The sequence below is a fragment of the Typha angustifolia genome, chromosome 10, assembly GCF_048772165.1.
Source record: "Typha angustifolia cultivar Huaian chromosome 10, ASM4877216v1, whole genome shotgun sequence".
Classification (NCBI taxonomy): domain Eukaryota; kingdom Viridiplantae; phylum Streptophyta; class Magnoliopsida; order Poales; family Typhaceae; genus Typha; species Typha angustifolia.
In genome coordinates, this window is record NC_133248.1 from 2,375,196 (window position 1) to 2,387,713 (window position 12,518).

At 35.3% G+C, this 12,518-nt stretch overlaps 1 protein-coding gene across 1 annotated transcript; it reads left to right on the plus strand.

Moving 5' to 3' along the window:
* The first annotated feature begins 7,942 nt into the window (after nt 1–7,942).
* Nucleotides 7,943–9,501, plus strand: LOC140768466 (F-box protein At1g67340). Its single transcript, XM_073108744.1, has 3 exons — nt 7,943–8,272; nt 8,347–8,509; nt 8,625–9,501. The coding sequence occupies exons 1-3, from the start codon at nt 8,010–8,012 to the stop codon at nt 9,366–9,368; spliced, it is 1,170 nt and encodes a 389-aa protein (XP_072964845.1). The 5' UTR covers nt 7,943–8,009; the 3' UTR covers nt 9,369–9,501.
* Nucleotides 9,502–12,518: the final 3,017 nt, after the last annotated feature.

Consider the following 12,518-nt stretch of genomic DNA (forward strand, 5'->3'; position numbering starts at 1 on the left):
ATTATTTTTTAGGGTAAAAAAAAACTAATTTTGAAAAATATTTATGCAGGTTAAATTTAACGATTTTACTTTAGTTATAAATACAGAAAGTTATTTGAGAATTTTCGAAGTACAAGGAGTAAAAGAGTAAAAATATATTAACAAACTTGTCACAAGAAAAGAATTTATTTTAATATCAGTTGGTAAATGTTAAGAACAATCTACTTGGAATAAGATGTAAATGATACTATTATTGAGGAGGCATTAATTATTGGATATTTATTGGGGTGTGTGTGTGTGTGATGGTAGCACTAAATCAGTGAAAGGATCCAAAGCTATCTTATGGGAAACAAAGAGGTATTGAGAGAAAAATCCAAGAGAGATCCTGACGCAATTAATAGTGGAGCATTATTGTTCTGACTACCTCGTGATTGAATCTAATGCATTTGAACCATATTTTTCCCCCCTTTAAAATAGGAATAAAATCCCAATTAATAGGAATATGGAAATTTAATTGGGATAACTAAGCACTATATTTATTTTAGAGGAAGCTCCCTCCAACCCTTGATTTTTATTTTATTTTATTTTAAATCATTTCTTACATATTATTTTTATCGGGCACATATTTTATTTATTTAATAAAATAATTTGCTACATAAATTGAGAGAGGAGATAGAGGGCTCCGCTCCTTAAGGTATAAACTTGTATTACTTGGTTATAATAAATTGATAAAGAAAATAAGACATCAAGCTCTAGAGGTCATATAGAATACATCAAGAAGAATAGCCCTTAAAGATACACAATGCAAAAGGACCTTGCATGCTTCGTCGCTATCCGATAGTTATTAGTATATAGCTTTATAAATTTTCAACGATCGATGAAGAATCTATAACCTCTTATATAAATATACCTAATAAATTAAAAAAAAAACAGAGAACATTAAAAATATAAAAGCAGTGTAAACTCATGGTCACAACAGTCGACACATGGCAAACATCAATGGAAGAGGAGAAAGGAGACGACAAGCAATAGAGGTGGATAAAAGTGGGAGGAATTAGTGAGAGGAGTCAGCTACGACAATATAGCTATGACGATAAATAATGGAGGAATGATGATGATAGAAAGACAGATAGTGGCGAGGTATGGGACAACAACGAGAAGAAGTTGGCGTCTAGCTATGGTGAAGAAGAGACAATGGTGGACAACAATAGATGGTCAAAAAAATGATGGCGAGAAGCTTGTCAAAGAGATAAACATTTATGAGGCTAGTGAAGTGGCGTAGATCAGAAATGAGGAAGTGGAGAGAGACTTATGAGAGAGGGGAAAAGAGAAAAGAAAGGAGGAGAAAGAGAAGACCTCGTCTCTCTCCTAGCGACTCCGGGTAAGAAAGAGAGAGTAAAACCTCGTCGACAACAAGAAAACAAACCCTACGCCAAACTCTAGCATTGCTAGGGCCGACACAAGGGAAAAATTTATGTCATCATATCAAACATCAGTGCATTAGCTATGAGTTGACATGTAGCAAACTTAGCTATAATAATAAGATGTAGCCAAACTCTAGTATTGCTGGGCCAACACAAGAGAAAAATTTATATTATCATATTAAATATCAGTGCATTAGCAATTTATATTATCATATTAAATATCAGTGCATTAGCTATGAGTTGACATGTAACAAACTTAGCTAAAATAAAAAGATGTAGCCATGTCTTGCAAATTGGAATTAATGCACTGTCTTATCTAACAGATGATCCATCATCACCCAAATAGCTTCCTATTATTTTGCAACACTTCTACTCTACAAAACATATATAATACCATGAAAAATTAGAGCTACATAGCCACAATTGGCATCACATCCATTTTTATCTGAAATTTTATTATAAAAAATTGGCATTCTTGATTAGCTTTGTTTTTATCTTTTGCTTCAGTTCACCACCACCTAAAAAAACAAAGAAGATCACTTTAATTTTTTATGCAAGTTATTGTGTTTGAATTGAAAAGAACAATGATGGCATACATGTTATGAATATATATATATATATATATATATATATATATATATATATATATAATGGAAGCATTTCATTTCTAAGCAACCTATTTTTCTCAAATAGTCTAAAATAATCCTAAGAAAAATAAGCTTGACCTAAACATCAAATAATTAAAAGCCTATAGTGTCGAAATACTAATTGTGTTTATAGATAAGCTCAGATATATCCAGGCACTTATTTGTATTATTTTGGCTTTCTTCAAACATTATTTTATATGATTATATATTATGAGCTTATAATAGGCCATAGATTTTTCTTGTCAAAAGAATCTTTTTAATATTCAAATACTCTGCATTATTTGGCTGTAATCTTACGACACTAATGAACTAAAATAAGATTAACTAACAAATTAAACTAAAAAAGGAAAACTATAATCAAAGATGTCAACATACTCTAGTTACAACCATTAATTAGAATGTAACGGCTATTATTACTTTGAATTAAAAGTTAAGTGCTTAAGTTAAAAGTACAAGAGTATAAGTTAACATTAGCTATTTATCCTTACTAGAAATTTAGCTTGACGAGAATCCTTAAACAAACTTAAAGATTGTTGAACTCATTTTATTCTAACCTAAATATTCAAATACATAAAGATATGAGAGGTTTTGTTGTTGTTTAATATAAAACAGCTGCACTTAACTCTACCCTAACCACTATGACAACACATTAACATGAAGGTTGGCAGCTAATAAGAATATTTTCTACTTGTATTGTAGCATAAAACTTTGAAAAGCCATAGAATTAATTAACCTAATCAAATATATTAGTCTTTAAACTTAACAAAATTAAACATAATCTTCTTCTTCTTCTTCTTCTTCTTCTTCTCATCATGGATGTCATGTATGTTAATTTATGAAGACGTGACACCATGCCGGTGCCTCCCAATTGCTCATGGCTTTGACATCTTAACTCACTAGTATTGTACCAAATACTATATAATTAAACACTACTAAAATATTTGGTATCTCTCCTAAGTATTAGGATGTTAAACTATATATGATACCAATAACTTTTGACACTTTTTAAAGCTATCCACTTCTCTATCTTTAGCTCCAATCTTTTGAACCAAGATTGAGATGGTTTTCATTATAAGTTTTCCTTATAATTTAATTGTGACTAGAAAAACAATAAAAATAATAATAATAAAAGTTGAAAGCTTGTAGGTAGTGTTGAGATTGTGATGCCATAGATAACTATTTATTTCATTTCGATCAATTAGGTGACAAGAAGTTAGCTAGAAAGGAGTTAATATTAATTAGGGAGTTGTAGAATTTAATGGATGACAAGCATTACAACAATGCCAGCTAGTGAGAGGGTAGAATCTATTCATTGACAAATCTTTATCTATTTAATAGTACTACCTTTTCACTTATGGCTGCAAGAAAGACAATCTATATCAAGCCATTACCATAAGTTTAGGTCAAGTAAGCATTCCCTATTTTAAATCTACATACGCTTAACCTAACGTCAAAAGAAAAGAAAATTGATTAAGACCCTACATCTAACTTGGAGATATAAATTAGAGGATATTAATTAATTTTTGATAGGTTAAAGAGGAATAATTTGCACATTTTCATTCTATTTCATAATTAGATTAGCAAGCATACAAAAACTGCGAAAACATAATATTATTTGCTAATGTGATCATAAAATAAAAATTTTCCTTCTATACTGGGTGTAAATGAGTCAAGTCTGACCGACACAGCTCTTGTTGCTTATTTTTCGATTTAGGGTTATCTCAACTCAACTCAAACCAAGCTGAGCTCGAGTCTAACCACACCAAGCTCCAGCCAATCTCAAGTTTTAATCGAGCCTACTTTAGCTCAGCACAAATCGAGCCGAGTCGGAGCCATTGTTTATATGAGCTTGGTTTGCTATCCGAAAATAACCGGTTTAAAAGAAAAAGTGATATGCAAAATACCTAAAATAAAATGAATATAAATAAATTATGCCATAATAATGATGGAGCACAATAAACATTAATTGGTGGCTAACTTTTAATAATTTGGGCTATAGAAAAAATGGAAACAATTTCTTCTGAAAAATAAATAAGGAAGCAATTGTAGAGACATATAAGCAATGAGCTGTCTAAAAGATAGCCAGTATTGACTGGTTGCGTATACATCACTTTCTATCATATTTTTTTACTAATAAATTGATATACTATAGAAGTGTACTTAAGGAATTACTTGACAAACTTAGCCATTGCTGTCTAATGATAAGGACATCTCTATGGAGAAATTAAGAGATCATGGGAACCATGAACTTTAATAATTATATTATTCAAGTAATGAATAATTGTATTAAAGAATAATTTAATACACCTCTATTGTTTCTTTTTCTTTTTCTTTTTTTAATAAGAATGCATGTTAATGTGTTTCTTCAGAGTTTTTCAAAGTCATTTTAGAGGGAAAATATATTTTACTCTCTAGATTTGGCCAAAATTTGGAATATCACTTTTTTTATTTTCATATAAAAGGAGAAAAGCATCCTCTTAATTTATAATAACTAATTAAAAAATGGATTTGTTTTTAAAAATCAGTGTCTTATACTTTTCCACCTCAAGTTCCATTTTTTTTATTTTAAAATTTTAATACATACCGAAAAGAACCAAGATTAACAATAAAAGAAAATTAGAATTTCGGTAGTTTTATAACGAATTGTTCTGATCGATCGTTAATATTAGATAGAAAACCTAATATCGGTTGCACCCCGGTCAAAACTACGTGAGGGTATTTTAAGGAGGTATTTTGATGTTTGACCAAACCCTAGTGAAGTCACTTTGTGATACTTCTAAGCTATGGATTTCAAATATACATACATACCATTTCTTAATGTAATGAGTTTTAAGATAGATGGAGACATAAAGAATTGTACATATATTTATAGATATTGGTCAAAGCATAATGAAAGTAACATTGTTTTACTAATGGAAAATATTGGAAGGTTGTTGTTAATTTGGACAACAATCTTTCTAAGGTCAAGGATTTCATTTTCTTACACCCTCAATGGCACAAGCTGATAGGATTAAAATGCTAAAAAAATCCACTCCTAATGCTTTACAATCTCACTAACATTTTATTAAATTGCTTAATTCATATGAGAAGCTTTGAGAATTCACTATTTTTTAATAATTCAAATTCTTTTTAGGCCATTGGATGATACTTTGGAGATATTGTTTATTAACTTCTTTTTAAACTCATTTCATTATAATATACATTTATGAGTTTAAGTACATATTCGTTGGTTTATATAGATAGTATTTATAATAGTCATTGGCAGGCTTAAATACATATTTACTGGCTTATATATCAAGGATAAAATTAGAATTAATTTGAAATAATACTAAAATTTATATATTTGTATTTATTTAAAAAATGGGTACTGAACTAGATTTTAAAAAAAATTAATATTTAATTACTGAATCAAATTATGGGTTTTGAACTCAAAGCAAACAAGGGGATGTTTAATTAATTGAAAGTGGAGTACCTTCTGGTTATCAAATGCAAATTGGAGAGATGGAGACTTGAGGATGAAAAATATTTGGTCAAAATTATGGGCAATTGTTATTTGGAGGGCAAATCCTTTTTTTCTTTTCTTTTTTTTTATCACTATAAGGATGTCATTTCTCTCATCATCTGTTTAACTTACTTGCACTCCTTTGTCTTCTCTTGTCTACTGCTATTTTTCTTTTCTTTTTTTAATAATAGAAGAACACCAAAATTTTGCAAACCTAGTATTTCAAATTGAACTATGATAAATAACCCTAGAAAATCGGATCTATTACACGCTATCAATAACTTCCTTGCACTCCTTTTCTTCTCTTATCAAACGCTCTATTTTTTTTTAATTTATTTTTGCAAAACTACAATTATATATGAAATTTTCCAATATGGCATTCAATGTTTGGCTCTTTATATATAATTATTTACACCTAGCTATCTAATATCTCTCACATTATGACAGTGTCAATGAAATATTTCTATAGCATCTAAAATTCAACTAACAAGGTCTTTATAATTCTTCACTTTGATACCAATTATTCATGAAATAAGGTTTTCTAGAAATTAACTCAATCCAAAAGCTTAATATTTGTTATTCTATTTTTCCATATGGAATTAAATCCATTGAATTAAGCTTATATATGATTTCTCTTTCTAAGTTTAGGTGCCATTTATTAGACCTTCATTCATGTTAGAGAGGTTTAATTGTAATCTAAGGGCCAAATTATAGTGAAGATTTTTAATAATGGAGTCACCAAACTAGTTTTTATGGCAATAAAAAGCATTGAATTACCCAAATTTAGGAAATATATAAGTCCCATATTTGATTGATAGGAAAAATAGTGAATAAAAAGTTCAAATTGTAGGAAATTTCTATCTATTTTTTGTCTCCATTATCACTCATACTCTATATATATGGAAGTTTATTATCCAATCCATGTATTTTAATTTTTAATATCTAAAAACTTAATAGATAACCATTATACAGATAAGTTAAATTAATTACAGACAAGATGATAATTAATACTCTTAAGGTAAGTAAAAATAAAAAAGAAACCTAATTTTAAAGCCAAATAGAGAGTATTTTAATATTTAATTCTTAAAAATAATATAATATTCTCTATTTTGACCACCGTTAAGTTGAGGTAAAATAATAAATATCGACACATACCACATTAGTAAATGCAACAATATATATGTCTGAAATGTGTGCATTCTATTATAATAAAATATATATCGAGTATATAAAATATATATACTTAATTTTAGATTAAAAGTTTAGAAATAATTAAATTACAAAAACTCATAATATTCATTCCAGTAAAGAAATAAACAAATATTTAGGTTTATATTGTCAGTGATGTCTCATCAAGATGTCACAGCTTTGATTTGTTTTTTGATCAAATTTAAAGCAAAGGAAGTAAATTTAACACTCCTATTTTTGATAGTCCTTCAAACTACAACCTCTTTAAATCAACAGTGGTGCAAGGCCCACAGTAAGGAAGAAGACTATTGCCAAGTCTCCCAAATGGTCATTGCAATGGTGGTGCTTATCGGATGTGTTAGGATAGTGATGTGAGACAAGGGCACAAGTGTCATTACACATGTCAGTAAGTAAATATGAGAAATGGTTAATTTTTTTTATTGTCGTGTGCCGTTAGGGCTTGATACAATGTTCTTCTTACAGTGACATTGTTTCCGGTCAAGTAGCGGAGGCTTATTCAAACTACCAGATGTGTGAATATCTGATTAAGACAAACGATATCTAATTCACACCGACTGCTTCTGAAAGAAAAAGAGAGAAAAAAATATGGATGTGTGATTATAGTCAATATTGTCCGGATAGGCAGTCAATTGTGCGCTAAACGCATTAATAAAGTCTATCTTATGATTCCATTTGCTAAATGTACGATCGATGCATTAGCACACATGAATAATGGATTAGATTGCATACACATTTGCTCTAACCTAATTATTATTATTATTATTATTTTTTTTTTTTTTTTTTTTTTGATCCTAACGGACACTTTGACTGAAATTTCATAACGGATCCGGATCCAAACAGCAAAGATCCCTCCGCATCCGCCACGTGTGCCCTCTTAATTAACGCCAACCATTTACCCCTAAGAAAGTTTTAACAGACACAAAGCGAGAAGAAACGCCTCGTCCCCACCTTCGTAATATGCGGACGTCTAGAAGTAAAAAGTTGAAAATCTAGGAAGATTTATGCGGTCATTGGAGACGGGTCAACTAGTAGGGGCGAAAGCGTCAATTGATCCAGACTAGCCCGTATAAAATCTACCGGTCTCTCTTTTCCCCGGCCATCGGCTATCCTTTCTCGTCCGTTCGTTTCCCCCACCAGGCCCCTCCTCCCCCTCTCCCCCCCCCCCCCCCCCCCCCCCCCCCCCGCGACCCCCCCTCCTCTTTGTTGCGAAACTCGTTTCCCTTCCCTCCTCCAGAGAAGGAAGACGCGATGCAGACGAGGAGGGGCTCGCGCTACCCGAATCCCATCGAAGAAGGCAAGAGGAGGACGAAGAGGAGATCGAGCCAATTGGGGCAGGAGCACGAGCCCCGGATCCCCGAGTCAGGACGCCGGAAGCGTCTCCGCTCTTCACGGGAGGCTTCGCCGGCGCCGGACTTCTTCGACGGGCTTCCCGACGACCTCGTCCTCTCGATCCTCTCTAGGCTCAGCTCCTCTGCCGCCTGCCCCTCCGATCTCATCAGCATCCTCCTAACGTAAGATTTCTCGCACGAATCCCTTCGGTTTCTTCCAATTTGGGCGTAAAGATCTAATCTTTATGCGGTCTCAGATGCAAGAGACTGAACGGGTTAGGAATGCATCCCCTGGTTCTCGCCAAGGCGCCGATGAGATCGTTGGCGATTAGGGCCAAGAACTGGTCGGAGTCAGCTCACCGCTTCTTGAAGCGCTGCGCCGACGCCGGCAATCTCGAGGCTTGCTACATCCTGGGCATGGTAAGAGAATCCAAAGTTCTACCCCTTTCGCAGTTTCCAGTCTCTTACTGCTCCGGTTTCTTGGAGAAGAAAAGCTCTAAATATGCCATCTTTTTTTTCCTCTTTTGGCGTGTAGATCCGATTCTATTGCTTGGAGAACAGGGGAAGCGGGGCTTCGTTAATGGCGAAGGCAGCGATGGGGTCGCATGCGGACGCTCTCTACTCCTTGGCGGTGATCCAGTTCAACGGGAGCGGCGGCTCCAAGGGGGACAAGGACCTCCGCGCCGGCGTCGCCCTCTGCGCCCGCGCGGCCTTCCTTGGACACGTAGACGCGCTCCGGGAGCTTGGGCACTGCCTCCAGGATGGCTACGGCGTGCGGCGTAACGTCGCCGAGGGCCGTCGCTTCCTTGTCCAGGCCAACGCGCGGGAGCTCGCCGCCGTCCTCGCGAACACCGCTGCCGGAGGCGCCCGGCAAGTGCCGGTGGACGCGTCAGCAGCGGCGGTGGCGGCGGCCAGCGGGTGCTGCCCACTGTTGAGCGACTTCGGGTGGAGCGTGCCGGCGGCGGAGCCTCACCCAGCGAACCGGTTCCTCGCCGAGTGGTTCGCGGCCGGACGGGGCAGCGCCGGCGCCGGCGCGAATCCAGAGGCCGCGGCGCTGCGGATGTGCTCACACGTCGGGTGCGGGAGGAGGGAGACGCGGCGGCACGAGTTCCGGCGGTGCTCGGTGTGCGGCGCCGTCAACTACTGCTCCCGCGCCTGCCAGGCGCTGGACTGGAAGTTGGCCCACAAGGGGGAGTGCGCACCCATGGACAGGTGGCTCCTCGACGGCGCCGTCCCCGCTGCCGGAGATGAAGTGGCCGCTGCGGCGGAGATGGGCTGAGAGATCGTGGTTTCCTCCTTGAAGGTCGGAGTTTGTCTCTCTCCTGTTTCCCTTTCTTTTTCTTTTCTCGATGTGAATAGTAGGAAAGAAGAGGGTCGATTCGAAAAAATTAGTTCCACCTTTTGGTAATTTCCATTTTCCTTCTCATTTTTTTATTTCTTTCTTTTTGGAGATGGGGGAGAGGAGGACAAAAAGGCATTCGGCTGTTCCGTTGTTTAAATTTTCAAATTTAAAAAAAAAAATTCGTACCTTTTTTTTTTCTGAACGGCTGCTCTCTCTCTCTCTCTCTCTCTCTCTTATTTACAGTGGTTTTTTTTGCATTCCACCTCCTAAAGTTCACTCTTATTAGAGAAAACCCCATCTATTTTTATTCAGAAACATATTGAAAAAGTTGAGATAGGAGCAATAATAATTAGTTATGTCACTATCGAGACTGTCTTATAGGGGGGGGGGGGGAGGAAAAACAATTAAGCTGTCGGCGTGAATATCGAGGCACAAAGTACTCAAAATAATTATTAATTGTACCAAATTACTCCTTATATTATTAGAGAGGGTATATAATAAAATATAGATAGAGAGCTATTATTAAGAAAGAGTTTGTCTCTTGTGATTAGGGTTTGGGACACACACCAATGGGTTAATTAATTAATTAATTATTAGGTTAAATTTAGTGATGAGATCTAGAAAGAAGGATAACTTAGTTTGTATAATAATCTACCACGACGTAGCCACCTTGGCATTGTTCTTGTTGCATCGCATATATATACTTGCTAGGATGGAGAAGCTGCTCTAAAAATAGTGACGTGGCATCTTTTGATTCGACCCTTCACCAATGTTGATCTCCAACTGCTCGTGTGAGCTACTACTTGTTCCCCCTCCTTGGCCAATAAAAAAAATGCCACTTTAAAATTAATCTGCCACGTCGTCAAGTAGTGTAGTTGACTGTATATGCTCTTATTAATGTATCATCAATAATTTAATTACTTTTTTTAGGAGATAATAGTCTATCAAGAGTGCGGATTAGCACATTCATCGCGCACACATCTGTCGGCTCTGATTACATCAGCAAAGAATATATTATACGTTGGCGTGCATCCGAGGGTAAATGAGTAGCGGTCTAAATAAATATTGCAACTCAAAAGTTTTATTCCATCCTAAATTTATGAAATAGGACAAAGTAGTATAGTTATATATATATATATATATACTTACGAAGACTGACATCTATATTATCACTATCTTGTCTTGAAAGATGCTAAGAGAAGAGAAGAGGACCACAAGGCACAGGAAGCAAAGAAGAAATAATTTCCTTCTTATTTTTGTCATTTTATCCTAAAACCATTGGATCAACAAGAGCTTTCGTTCAATGAATCAAGGGATAAATTAAGGCCAAACTTGGTGAAATATGTCAACAAATTCGTCTAGCTAAAAATACTTTTTAAGGTGAGGGAGGAACAAAAGTTTTCCTAATAACATTCACATTACATTGGATTAAAGTTGATATCATGTGATCAAGTCTCTTTCTAGAGTATCCTTAAAGCCTTTGGGGGGGTGGGGGGAGAGGAGAGAATGAGAGACAAAGAACACTTAAATGGCAAAGTCTACATGAAAAAGAAACAAGGAAGGTGTGATCATCTTTTACAACTTGTGCACTAACTTTTTCTCTAAATTATCTTTGCTTTGCGTTTAAGTTGGCGGCTATTATTCACAGCAATATTCTACCCATCTAGGTAGCATTTAAAATGATACTTTAAAAAATCCCACTAAAATTTTCTTAGATATATACCCACAATCTTAATGTAATCAAATCAAATCAAATCAAATCTAATGCATCATTTTGTGGGAGTTGCTGGCCCAAAAAATTAAAAAAAAAAGAAATAAAAGGAGGGGGAGAAAAAAACAGAATAAAGAAAATCAAATCAGAAAAACAAAAGTTAGAGGGGTTTGGTTCCCAGCTAGCAAATAGCCAAACCCCACTTTCCTTTTCCTCACTTATCCGGACTTGAAGAAAGTGGAGCTGTGTGACGATGGGAAGCACTAGGAACAGTAAGTGGCGGTACCGCGACCGGGAGGTGACGGGAATCGAGATGGGATCACGGGAGGGAGGTGACCGCATCCCACCCACCTCCAACGGACTTGTCCTTTGCATTCAGAGCCCTCTCTTTTTCCCCCTTTCTTTCTTTTTATATTCTATTTTAATTCTTAGGGTCTTTCTGCAAATTGCCGCCTATAGTTTAGCCTTATTACAAAAGGAACCCTCTATTTGCCGTATTCTCAAGTCGATTCTTCCTGCTACGCACAAAAAACATGGTAGAAAAGAAGGCTTTGCATAATAACACTAAAAAACAGGAGGTGATGTGAAAACAACCTCAGTTATAGGGTACTTTGGTGGGATTTGGCATGTGATGAGCCGTACCAAAAATTTCCAAGCGTTAGGGTTCCAGGAAATAGCAATTGAGATTTGGAACAACGAAACAATCCAAAAAAGTAGTCATAGATGGGTAGTGCGAAGCACATGAGATCGATTTAAGTTGGATAGAAGGAGGAAAGCATGTCCAATAATTGATGATTGATGCAGAATCTAGAGTTGAAATTTCTAATGCTTCCAGTTCTTTAAAAAAGGATTATTTCATTTTTGTTGAAGAGCTTACATAGTCACATCTAAGATTTGTACAAAACCTTAAAAAAAAAAAGAGAGAGACTAATTTCTGTTTATATTGATATATCAATGGGAATTAAGGAGTTTATCAGGGAGATAGCAAATTAGAGAAGATCTCATATGAATGCTAATAGTTTTAAGAGTACAGTTTTATTATTACTAAAGCTTAGAAAAATATTCTGTAGATAGTCATGTTCTTAACTAAAAAGAAAACACTAGTAAATATACTTGTATTTTATCATTCTCATACTGCAAACTCTTACATCATCTCTCTTTTATTGATGTACTTTTGTCATTTTAAATGGTCTTGTCAATAGTATGTCTTTCTTTGTCAAAATCACTGCCATCGACTTGATTAGTAGTATCCTCTTTGTTATTAATGTGCAATTGGTTAATGCTTCTTTTTTTTTGTTTTGGTCTCATCATTTAGTGTAAGAAACATATATCATGAATATGAAATTGAAGTCAAGACAAAGCAAGAGAACAAAGTC